Here is a 12868-nt window from a genome sequence, read left to right as displayed (position 1 = left end):
TCCCCAACAAACAAAAGTCCAGCTTCACAGGTGAATTCTACCAAATGTTTAAAGAAAATACCTACTCTTCTCAAACTGTTCCAAAAAATAGAAGAGGAAGGAAAGCTTCCAAATTTATTTTATGAGGCCAGTATTACCCTGATATCAAAACCAGATAAATATACTACCAAAAAAGAGAACTGTAGGCCAATAACTTGGATTAACATAGGTGTAAACATCCTCAACAAACTCAGCAAAATACTAGCAAAATGACTCTAACCATATATTTAAAAAATCACTCACCATGATCAGTGGAATTTATTCCTGGGAAGTATGGATGGTTCAATATTTTCAAATCAATCAGTGTGATACCCCATATCAATAAGAGAAAGGATAAAAACCATATGATCATTTTGATAGATGCAGAAAAAACATTTCACCCAAGTACAATGAACAACCATCATGATAAAAACTTTCAACATAGTAGTTTTGAAGGGAACATACCTCAACATAATAAAGGCCATTTATGAAAAACTCACAGCTAACATCATACTTAATGGTGAAAACCAGAGCATTTCCCTATTGTCAGGAACAAGACAAGGAAGCCCACTCTCACCACTTTTATTCAACATAGTACTGGAAGTCCCAGCCACAGCAATCAGACAAGAAAAAGAACTAAAAGGCATCCAAATTGGTAAGGAAGAAGTAAGACTTTCACTATTTGCATATGACATGGTACTATATATAGAAAATGCTAAAGACTCCACCAAAAAATTGACTAGAACTGGTAAATGAATTCAATAAGGTCATGGTATACAAAATCAATGCACAGAAATCCATCTCATTTCTAAGCATTAACGATGAAATGGCAAAAAGGGAAACTAAGAAAATGAACCCATTTATAATGACACCAAAAATAATAAAATGCCTAGGAATCAACCTAACCAAAGAGGCGAAAGGCCTGTACTCTAACAACTATAAAACACTGATGAGAGAAAGTGAAGATGACACAAATGGAAAGACATTCCGTGCTCATGGATTGGAAGGATAAATATTGTGAAAATGTCCATAGTACTGATAGCAATCTGTAGCAATCCCCATCAAAACACCAACAGCATCTTTCACATAAGTAGCATTAACAATCCTAAAATTTATATGGAACCACAAAAGACCCAGAATAGCCAAAACAATCTTGGAAAGGAAGAACAAAATTGGATGTATCACAATGTCAGATGTAAAGATATAATATATAACTGTAGTATTCAAAATAGTATGGTACTGGCACAAAAATAAATAGATCAATGGAACAGAATAGAAAACCCAGAAATAAACCTGTGATTATATAGTCAATTAATCTTAGACAAAGGTAGAAAGAATATGCAATGGGAAAGAAGTCCTTTCAACAAATGGTTTTGGGAAAAGAGACCACTTTCTTATGATGCCATAAACAAAAATAAATTTTAAATGGATTAAAGACCTAAATGTGAAAACTGAAACCATAAAAATCCTAGAATAAACCACAGGTGGTAATGTTTTTGACATCAGCCATAGCAACTTTTTTCTCCTGAGGCAAGGGAAACAAAAGCAAAAATAAACTAGTGGCACTATGTCACAATAAAATCTTGTGCACAGCAAAGGAAACAATGAATAAAACTAAAAGGCACACAACTCTCACACAGGCTCACAACTATTTGGCAACTAGTCTTCAACAAAGCAGGAATGAATATCCAGTGGAAAAAAGACAATCTCTTTGGGTACCTGGGTGACTTAGTTAAGCATCTGCCTTTGGCTTAGGTCATGATTTCAGGGTCCTGGGATGGAGCCCCTGTGTGGGGCCTCCCTGCTCAGCAGGGAGTCTCTTTCTCCTTCTCCCTCTGCTCCTCCCCCACTTCCATTCATGCAGTCATTTTCTCTCTCAAATAAATAAAATCTTTTTTGAAAAAAAGGCAGTCTTATGCTTGCTTCGGCAGCACATATAATTAAAAAAAAAAAAAGGCAGTCTCTTCAACGAAAGGTATTGGGAAAATTGGACCACATACACCCTAAACAAAAATAAATTCAAAATGGATGAAAAAACTTAGTGTGAGACAGGAAACCATCAAAATCCTAGAGAACACAGACAGAAACCTCTCTGACCTCGGCCTTAGCAACTTCTTACTAGACATGTCACCGCAGGCAAGGGAAACAAAAACAAAAATGAATTACTGGCATTCAAAAAAAAAAAAAAAAAAAAAGCTTCTGCACCGCAAGGGAAAGAATCAACAAACTAAGCTATGAGATATCACTCACATCTGTCAGAGTGGCTGAAATTAACAACACAAGAGACAACAGATTTTGATGAGGATATGGAGAAAGGGGAACGCTCTCATAATCTTGGTGGGAAGGCAAACTCTTATAGCCACTCTGGAGAACAGTATGGATGTTCCTTAAAAATAGAACGACCCTCTGACCCAGCAATTGTGCTACATGTATTTACCCAAAGTTTATAAAAATACTAATTCAAAGGGGTACATGTACCCTGATGTTTATAGCAGCATTATTTACGACAGCCAAAATGTGGAGAAAGCCCAAATGTCCATCAGCAGATGAATGAATAAAGAAGATATACATATATATAATGGAATATCACTCAGCTATCAAAAAGAATGAAATCTTGTCATTTGCAATGACATAGTTGGAGCTAGAGGGTATTATGCTAAGTGAAATAAGTCAGATAAAGACAAATCCTGTGTATTTCACTCATATGTAGAACTTAAGAAAGAACACATGGGAAGGGGGAAAATTAAAACAGGAGAAAAATAAGTTATAAAAGAATAATAGAAAACAAACTGAGGGTTGATGGAGGAGGTGGGTAGGGGATGGGCTATATGGAGGATGGGAATCAAGGAGGGGACTTGTTACAATGAGCACCAGGTGTTGTATGTAAGTGATGAATCACTGAATTCTACTCCAGAAACCAATACGGCACTGTATGTTAACTATCAAAAATTTAAATAAATTTAGGGGCAGCTGGGTGGCTCAGTGGGTTAAAGCCTCTGTCTTCAGCTCAGGTCATGATTCTGGGGTCCTGGGATCGAGCCCCGCATCAGGCTCTTTGCTCAGCAGGGAGCCTACTTCCTCGTCTCTCTCTCTCTGTCTGCCTCTCTGCCTACTTGTGATCTCTGTCTGTCAAATAAATAAATAAATAAATAAATAAAATCTTTAAAAAATTAAATAAATTAAAAAAAAGAAAAGTCTTAAAAATAAAAGAATAAAAAATGCTGTTAAGCTTGGCTCAGTATGATATTTAGGGTCTTTTTCTAACGTTTTCCCTTGTTTACAAAAGTAATCCATGTTTTGGAAAATAAAAGTCTAAAAGTTTTTCAAAAACTAAACTAAAAGACAATCTACTGAATGGGAGAAGATATTTATAAAGATGTAGCTGATAAAAGGTTAATATCCAAAATATATAAAGAACATCTACAACTCAACACCGAAAAAACAAATAATCCAATTAGAAAACGGGCAGAAGACATGAACAGAAGTTCTCCAAAGACATCCAGATGGCCAACAGACACATGAAAATATGTTCTATAACACTCATCATCAGGAAAATGCAAATCAAAACCAGAATGAGATACCACCTCCCACTTGTTGGAATGGCTAAAATAAAAAACACAGGAAACAACTGGTATTGATGAAGATGTGGGAAAAAGAACCCTTGTACATTGTTCATGGGAATGCAAACCGGTGCAGCCACTCTGGCAAATAGTATAGAGGTTCCTCAAAAATTAAAAATAGAAAAAAATATTAAAAATAGAATTGCCATATGATCCAGTAATTTCACTGCCAGGTGTTTATGCAAAGAAAATAAAAACACTTATTTGCCAAGAATACGTACCCTGTGTTTATTGCTGCACTATTTATAATAGCCAAGATATAAAAGCAGCCCAAGTGTCCATCGATAGGTGAATGGATAAAGATGTGTATATGTATACAAAGGAATATTACTCAGCCCTGAAAAGGTTGAGATCTTGCCATTCGCAACAGCATGGGTGGAACTAGAGGGTACAATACTCAGTGAAATAAGCTAGAGAAAAATAAGTACCATATGATTTCACTAATATGTGGAGTTTAAAAATCAAAAAACAAACCAAAAAAGAGATTCATAAAAAAACCAGACTATTAACTACAGCGAACAAACTGATGGTCACCAGAGGGGAGATGGTTGGGGGATGGGTGAAATTGGTGAAGGGGATTAAGAGGACACTTATGATGAGCAATGAGTAATGTACAGGATGGTTGAATCACTCTATTATACACCTGAAACTAATATAACAGTATGTTAGTCACTCTGGATTCAAATAAAAAAAAAAAAAAAGATTTTAAAAAATGAACTTGGCAGTGGGAAGGAAAACTGGTCAAATGCATCCAGGAGAAAGAAGAGCCGTCATCCACGTGTGGGGGGCGCCCACTGCAGGGCTCTACCTCTCAAATGCACACCAGACACACAGGCAAATGGTCTACGGTAATGGATCTAGAGGGTGGGTCTAGAGTTTGGGGTTAAAGACAGCTTTTTGGGATTGTGTCAAGCCTCTGCTTTCTTTCTTTCTTTCAGGAATTAGAAAAATGCAGTGAAGTAAATCATGCAAGTTCCCAAACAGCTTGAGGAAAGGACCAAGTTATCTTCAGAAAAGAGAGATGTGCCCTTCCTTGAAAAGGCTATCTTCTAGAACTCTCGACTTTTCCAAAAGTAGCTGACACAGGGCGGAGTGGCCTGCCTCTGCTGGAGGGACAGCTGGCCTCGAGGCATGGTGCTCTTTGGCTCCCTACTAGATCCTGGGGTTGCTAGGAGGAAGAGTGTGGGTGGCCTGTTCACGTTAAAGGCATGAAGAACAGAAGAGCACTTAGCGCAAGTACAGGAATCCTCATTTTTGCCCACGGGCTGTAATACTGCTTTTGGGCTCCATGGAGCTATGGATTAAACACAACCATTCTTGAGCGGTGTCGGGTGTGTGTGTGCACGTGGGATGTCGGTTCTATAACCTGCAGGGTCTGGGCTGTAGCAGAGACTCTACACGGCAGGAAGACTCCTCAGCTGTCAGGAAAGGGCGAAAAAGGAGCAAAAAGCCACAGCCTAAAAAAAAAAAAAAAAAAAAAAAAAAAGAATCCTTCCCAAGTGAAGGTGTTTTAAGAAAACCTTTGCTGACGTAGAACTCGGGAAGGGTGATTTGCAGGTTGACACCATTAGCTCACTGTCCTTCTCTCAGAAATACTGCACAACACCGGAAAGAATTTGCAGACAAAATTCAGTTCTGTAAACACAGCTAGGCACCTTCTAGATGCCAGAAAATTCGGGGGAAAAGGTGAATTAGGGATGATCTTTAACTTTGAGTTTAGATATGGGTAATTTAAGTAAAGATTCTGCCAGAGAATATAACAAAATGGGTGTTTCTAGAAAGTGGGCTTGTAGCTACTATTATTTTCGACCTTTCAGAAAATAGGAAACCGGGTGATCAGTTTTGATGGCTCTGAAGTGAGTGCATGGCGAGGACAGTGGGGCTGCCTTTTTAAATCCTTCATGCTGTTCCTGTCGTTGCCAAGCATGGAAATTTGAATTTACTTTGGGAGTAGATTTGCTTTGATTGGGCCTTTGGTTCTTCCAAAGGGTAGCTGATCTTGCCATTTAATGACGATGATGTGTAATTTCCCGATTGTCCGCCATCTCTTCCTTCCCAGTTCTCTTTGCTCACACAACCCCACCTTGAAAGAGTTCTGCCTCTTCTCTCCACAGTTTTTACAGGAGCCACCTCGACCACACCCAGGGCTATGCTTTGTTTCTACAGACAAGTTACTTCTCAGTCTCTATCTCCAGGCCCAACCTCTGCTCTGAGCGCTAGTCTCATATATTCTCCCCAGGCCCTTCCCAGATGTACTTTCCAGTCTGTTCTCCACCCCTAGCTAGACTGGTTGGTGCTTAAAACCCTCCAGTGGGTTCTCATTGTTGGAAGGATAAAATCCAAAATTCTTCACATGCCTACATGAGCATGCATGACTGCCTCTTATTTGTCCCTTTGGTCTCATCTCCTGGTGCTTTGTCCTTAAACCCTTTCTTCAGAATCGCCCAGCTCTTCCCCACCGCAGAGCCTCAAATTCACCATCCCGCTTTCCTAGAATGTTCCAATTCAGTCCTTTAGAGCTCAGCTAAGTGTTGCTTTCTCCAGGGGCCCCTCTCTAATTCCTTAGTGCTCAGTTAACTCAATATGATATGCTTTGCATCTTAAGCAGAGATATAAAAAAGAACTATCTGAAAAGTGATTTGTAAAGTGATTTGCTCTCCCTCGGATTGTAACAATTATACAGATTATATCTCTACCGCCCAGTTCAGTGCCAGGTGCTGAGGAGATGCTCCGTTAAGTGGATTAATAAGTGAGTTTAGGTACTGGGAGACTAAGTTTCTCTTCCTAACGTAACATGTACACTCATCTTTACTGTAGACAAAGTTGCATCTCTGCGGATTATCCTGTATTTAATGGAGCGGGATTAGATGCAGGTGAAGAGAAGTTTGTCTCTCCCTCACTAGGCCCTCATGGCACTGCAACCTGGACTCTGGCGGGGGGCACACACTGCCAAGCCAGGGTGCTCGAGGCACAGTGCTCTTTGGCTCCCTACTAGATCCCGGGGTTGCTGGGAGGAAGAGTGTGGGTGGCTCTGGCTAAGGAGAGAGACATGCAGTACGGAGCTCTGTGGATGGTTTCATATTTGGGGGACCATTGTTAGGTTTTAACTTTTTTCTTTTCCTTTCTGTAATCCCATTTGGTTTCTCCAAGGCTTCTATTCAATCGTGTTGAGCCTAATAACTCGGTCAGAGCTGTGCTGGGAAGAACTCGGGAAGGAGGCATCCCTGCCTCCAGGAGGGGCAAAGCTGTGGAGATGAAAGGCTGAGGCCGCTTGCAGGAGGTGGCCTGGTGGCCAGGAACAAAATGGCCAGCTGGGGGACAAGTTTCGTAGACGTTGACCATGTTCATCTGGGACGTGCAGCTGTGTTTGGGGAGGGGCAGTGGCTACGCCTGGACTTTCTGAGGTTGCCTAGTGTGCTGCTTACCTCCTTGCCCTTCAGTTCCAAACTCATCCTTTTTGCCTTCTCCGTAAAAATGGATCTGGGCCTTTTATATAATTTCCTCTGCCTGTCACTATGCAGTGTGGGGGAGATACTGCAGGAGGTCAGAGCTCTGCCCAAGGCTGCCATGCCCTGGCTTGGGCGGCTCCCGCATTTTGGGCATTGTCTCTAGCACCAAGATCCTGTAGTGGAGGGCAGTCAGCCTTGTCTCCCAGCCCCTTCCTCTCTGGGTGATTTTGCAGGGAAGGGCTTCCGGAAGACACTGCTCTGTGAGCACCTTTCCTCACAACCTTGGGGTAGATTATCAGCAAACTGCAGAGCATGGATTTCTAGCAAATTTCCCGGCACGATACCACAGTGACTTCTCTGCTGTTCCACGCGCCATGGCCATGTTCTCCCTGAGCAGGGTGTGGGCCTCACTCTGGGGGAGCAGGAGGCTCATCCTTTGGTGCTGTCTCAGCTCTAGCAGAAGGGGCTGCGCCTAGATCCTTTTATCTGCTATACCTATTTTCTTTTTTCTCTGCTTCTTACTTGCCCATCCCTCATTGCTCCAAGTCCTGTCATAGTTAAAGATTCTTTAAACCATTTTGCTGGGTGGCTTCTCTCTCCTGACTGGATCCAGACTGATAACACATGGAACGGGGGCTCACACTCTGATTAATTGGCTATCAAGGGAAGCCGTCCCTAGAAGATTAGGGGAGTTGGAGGTATTTGGGTTGTGTGTATTTTTCCAAGTTTGTGCAGTCAACATTTTACTCGTATAACTGAGAAAAAAAAAAGTTATAAAATAGTGTGAAAAATTGCAATATAAGAAAGGGGGAAAATATAAAAACAGTAACAACAACAACAAAAAAAACCCCAAAACAAAAATCACAGACCAAAAAACCACCAACAAAAAACACAAACATTCCAAATCGCGTGGCAGAATTAAGTCATGTGTCAAGAGGGAAAAGCTCCTGAGAGGCGGTGATGCTTGAACTCAGTATTGCGGGGTGAGCGGGGTGAGGAGGCGTTTTCCTAGGTCGAGCCACCTGCGCAGGTGCGGAGACCCGGCCAGGGGAAGCCTATGTAGGCGAAAGGGGTCAGTTACCAGTTCAGTGAACAGAGCCCGACTCAGCGGAAGGTGGAGGGAGAACCAGGTCCGTCTGATCCCAGCCAACCCTTGGGGCTTCATCTAAAACGTGTAGGTGTGTGTGGGACAGCTGATTGTTTGTCTTCTCACTGTGGGCAGCTGTGAGAACCTTCTTTCAGCTGTCTTGGAGCTTAATTGACCAAAGGCCCTGGCTTTCCTACTCTGAAATTCACCTCTGGGTTTGCGCGGAAGCCACACTTCGCGGCCGATGACTGGTAGAAACACGGCTACGAGGCACTTGGGTCCCAAGGAGAACTGGGAATGTGGGACTCACGATGAATGTCCTTAGACTGCGGGCAGGGAGGCCAGGGGGCTCGCTTCCCTCTGTCCTTCCCTGGGATCTGGTGTGCACACAGCAAGCTGTCTCCTTTTTCCCTGTAACCCCACAGCCATCGCCCCTAAGAAATTCTTCCACGGCTGTTCTGTGTCGGCGCCTTCTTCTTGGACGACCCCACGGGGACTACATCTTCCTCCCCTTCCCCGTCCCCCTCAGGGGAGAGACTCTGCAAAGGCACAGCCGGGGGTCGCAGGAGCACAGCCCTCACCCCCGCCTGCCCCGCGCGCCTGGACGCCCCCGCCATCCCGGCCCCCGGGAGCACCCAGGTTTCTCTCCTGAAGCCCGCAGGGACGCCCGCGTTCTCCGGCACCCTCGGGTCTCCATTCGGCGTCACCCCCGTCTCTCCCGCCTGCCCAGCGAGACCGGGGATTCCGCCCGCTACTGCTCTCGGCGGTACCCGAGGAACCGTCTTCTCCGCGATCCGCTCTCCTGCGGAAGGAACCGGAGCCCCCTCGAGCCTCGAAGGCGCGCAGGACTCCTCGCCCCGGGTAGGCGCCCGCTCAGACTTTGAGAGTTCTGGGCGTTCGTTAGTGGGCGCGCCCCAGAGAGAGTCCCGGAGGCGACGGTCGGGGCCAGGCGGCGGGGGAGCGGCGCGGGCCGGGGTGAGGGGAGGAACGGGGCTGGGGAGGGGCCGGGGCGGAGGGGAGGGCCGCGCGGCGGGCGGGGAGGGAGGCGGGCCGAGCGGCCGGGGAGGAGGTGCGGCCGCGCTCGCTGCCACAGGCGCTGCGCGCAGGGCGAGGGCCGGCCGTGCCCGCGGCCGCCCAGCAGGACCGAGGGACCCTCCCCCTCCCCCCAACAACTCCTCGCGCCCCGCGTAGACGGTTCCCTGCGGGGCCCGGCGCTGGGGCCGCGGCGGGAGCAGCCGCGTTGCGGGCAGGGCCGGGCGCTCCGGCTGAGGTAAGGGGACGGCGGGCGGGCGGCGCGGGCGGCGGGCGGCGCGCCCAGGGCCCCCTTCCCCGCGCGCGGCTCCCCGCGGCCGCCACCCCTGCGGGAGGCCCCGGCGCCCAGCTCTGCCGTCCCACCTCCCCTCCGCTTTGTTTCCCGGCGCCGGCCTCCCTCTTCCCCGGGAGGGAGCTGACTGGGAGCTGACTGGGGCTCCCGGGGCGCAGAGCCGGACGCGGACCCCGCGGACGGCGGCAGCGCGCCGGGCGCTTCCCCTCTCTCGGCGCAGCCGGCCGGGCGACGGCCGCGGCACTCGCCAGAACTCGCTTCCACGAGGTGCCCGGGCGGCGCGGGTGAGCACGCGGGGCTCATTCCCGCCGCGGCCGGCCGGGACCTCGCGTGTCAGCGTGTCGCCGCGCTGAGCCGTCGTGGGGGCCGGGAGCGGAGCCCGGGGCGGGGGCTAGAGAGCGGATCGCGGCCCGCGGCGGCTCCGCTTCCAGAGGCGCGCGCGGCCCCCGCGAAGCCCTCGGGGCCTGCGGGCGGCGGGAGCCGGGGCGCGACGGGGAGGACCAGGCGGGGCGGGGGGGGGGTGGCGAGGGGGACGAGTCCCGCCCCGCCCGCCCCGCGGACTGTCCCCGACGGGCCCTGCTCCTGGGGGCGGCCGAGGTGCCAAGTTTCTGGGAAAGCCGACACGTAGTGTCCCAAATGGATCATATTTACCAAAACCAGTTAAGGAAGAAAAGAGTCCTTTCTTCCCACAATTGACGGCTGACAGCCGCCGTGAAGGTATGGAGTAAGATTGCACAGGGTAGTTTATCTTTCAGAAGCGGTGAAACTTAATATTGATGGGCTTCTCCCCCTTGTTTTTAGAATAGCAAAATGGGGTAACTTTGTTTAATTGGGGAGGGGGCAGAGAGGAGGCTGCTTGGCTTGAAGATAATGCTATTCATGGGGAGGTTTTTCTGCATCGCCTCTGCCCTGGCTCTGTGAGAGGCAGCCTGGATTCCCTCGAAATCTTCCAGACAACTTTGGGTCCTGATACGATGTTTATTTCTACGTAGTGAAGGTCTTGGGGTTCTCTTATGGTTGTTCACCCATTCTACCTCCTGTTTCTCAAGGGTTTCTGACATAATGAATAGCACCTGGCTATCTCCAATTCCCACTCCAATAGTTTAAGCTGAGTTATCTCTAGAAGTTCTTAAAATAAGTGTTACAAGGTTCTTACAGGTGCAGACCATATGCTGTAAGTATTTCAGACCTAGGCTCTGAATAAAATGTGTCAATTGCTGGGCTAATAATTTGAGCGTAACCAGTAGAACTTGTGTATATACACATTTAAAGATGTTTCCTGATATTCCTTAAGGTTTTTAAATTCTAAAAATGAAATATCAAACAAAATTGGTGCAGTTCTAAAAGCAAATTTGTTTTCCGTTGGATTTTGCCTGCTTGGCTTATAAGACTTGTTGCTTTAGGGTTTCGGAGATTTTTGTGATTGGCAAATGTGAAATATATGGCAGGGTGTAATTGAGGAAGAGTTTATTTTCAGTGGCAAAACAAGCCCCTAGTGATCTCAGAATCTGGTTTCCACACCTTAACCTGTCATGCCATATAAGGTGCTCTGTAATCTGGCTCCTGCCAGATTTTCAGTCTTGTGGGAGGGGGGGGGACTGTTCCCAGAGTCGCTCCTCCCTCCCCTCCTTACACACATGCACTACACACTGCCAGACACATCATACTACTTCCAAGTTGTCATTTCTAGACCACTATCTGGAATGAATGAACATTCCGCTTACACTATTCTTACTCCGATTTCCATCTGCTGTTTACCCACACATCCTTCATGTGTCAGTCAAATACCTTCTCTAGGAGGCTTTTCTTCCCGGTTATCCCTAGGCATTCAAGCTCCTTCTCTTATAGTAGGCAGTGCCCCTACTAGAACATTGATTTTTAAAAAACGCATCTAGGTATGCTGCCTTGTACAGTTGCACAGCTTGTTAACGCACAGGGTTATCCTGTCCAGTGCACAAGCAGAGGTAGAAATCCAGTTTGCACCCCTCTTACCAAACCCTGGCATACTCGTCTCGACTGGTACAGGGCATCCCTTGTAATTCATCCAAAAACACAGTATGGGCCAGTGATGACCCTGCTTCAGCCTCTCTGCACTGCTGTACTCAGCAGCAGGCTGACAGAGCAGGAGCTTAGTTAAGGTTCCTGGAATAAGTGACAAAAGAAAGGATTATTTCTATAGGACTCTAGAAAATTCCGAAGCAAGTGTTTGGGGGAAGATTTCTCCTATCGGTCAGCATGTATGAATGTGCTTCGGTTCGCTCTATCTTATGTCTGGCTGTTCAGGGTGATTCTTAAACAGATGTCTTCTGCTTGATTATAGGGAAGAACCTGGGAGTATGACTTTATAGGTGGGCCTCAGAGATGTGTGCCGACATGTAATGGGCTTCCTTAGCTACTTTCTAAGGCACTAAGGTTTACACGTCTAATCGTGATTTGTTGAGAGAAGGGTGCAAGAATCTTTAAGGCCATAAAGAGCTTAGATTACATTAACATGTGTTAATAAGTTGAACCAAAGTGCCATTTCATATGAGAACTTAAATCATTTTAAAAATTACACAATTTTATAAAATTGTGGTATAAAATAGTACTTGTAAATGTCAAAAGAACTTGATTGTGTGGAATCCTAGAATCTCTGAAATTGATAGCACAGAATAACTTTAAAGATGATATGGACTAATGTTTCCATTTTATAGATAAGGAACTCCAGTACCAGGGACATGTCTAAGGTCACAGAGCTTATGTAGGAGCATGGCCAGGATGAACTCTCAGATTCTCTGGCTCTTTGTTGCTATATTTGTTCAGGTACCAGCATTCTGTCCCTTCCATTGTTGGCTTCAGTTGGAAAACCTTGTACAGAGTAATTATAATTTCTCAGGGAAAGGGAAGATTCCCAACGCAAAACACGATGCCTGTTGTCAAAGTGGCATGTGATAAATATTCGCTGAATGAAGGCGTGAAGAATGACCCAGCTGATGGTTTATTTGAATTATTCGATACAGCACAAACCAAAGTCCTTTGAGTCCATTATAGTTGCATTTGGCCTATGTGTTTGTGTTCCGCAAGTGCAGTAAAATAACACCTTCTGTTGGATTAGTTTCATGGAAGATACAGGCAGGAATGGTTTTCTATAAACAGTGCCAGAACTCCTGACAACGGAACATAGAAAAACTCAGGATTTGGAATCAGTAGATCTTGCCAAGAACTAGCCTTGATTCCGGGGCCTTAAATCTCACCTGCTTGAGTTTCTTCATGTAACCTCCTAAGTCCTAGAGTTATTCCAGGGGTCAGATGAGCTCGCATGTGTGAAAATGCTTCACACACTTTGGAACACTGAATAGTAACAAAAGGATAGAATCTGTGGCAGGAAGTG

General features: G+C 46.1%; 2 protein-coding genes across 3 annotated transcripts in view; both read left to right on the top strand.

The window, feature by feature from the left end:
* The window catches only part of LOC309865195 (uncharacterized protein), a 102615-nt gene extending 97656 nt beyond the window's left edge, over positions 1-4959 (top strand). The window contains exon 3 of the mRNA XM_082731390.1: positions 4577-4959. Within this exon, the coding sequence (XP_082587516.1) occupies positions 4577-4627 (51 nt within the window). The 3' untranslated portion in view covers positions 4628-4959. The remainder of the gene's footprint in view (positions 1-4576) is intronic.
* Positions 4960-9265: 4306 nt separating this feature from the next.
* Positions 9266-12868, top strand: part of TIAM2 (TIAM Rac1 associated GEF 2) — a 228084-nt gene continuing 224481 nt past the window's right edge. The window contains exon 1 of one of the 2 annotated variants that reach the window (XM_082731372.1): positions 9266-9444. The gene's annotated coding sequence lies outside the window, so the exon portion shown is untranslated. The remainder of the gene's footprint in view (positions 9445-12868) is intronic. The other variant, XM_082731373.1, reaches the window with a different exon arrangement.

The sequence above is a fragment of the Mustela nivalis genome (assembly GCF_964662115.1).
Source record: "Mustela nivalis genome assembly, chromosome: 5".
NCBI lineage: Eukaryota > Metazoa > Chordata > Mammalia > Carnivora > Mustelidae > Mustela > Mustela nivalis.
The sequence above is the reverse complement of the archived record's forward strand: the minus strand, read 5'-3'. Positions and strand labels throughout refer to the sequence as shown.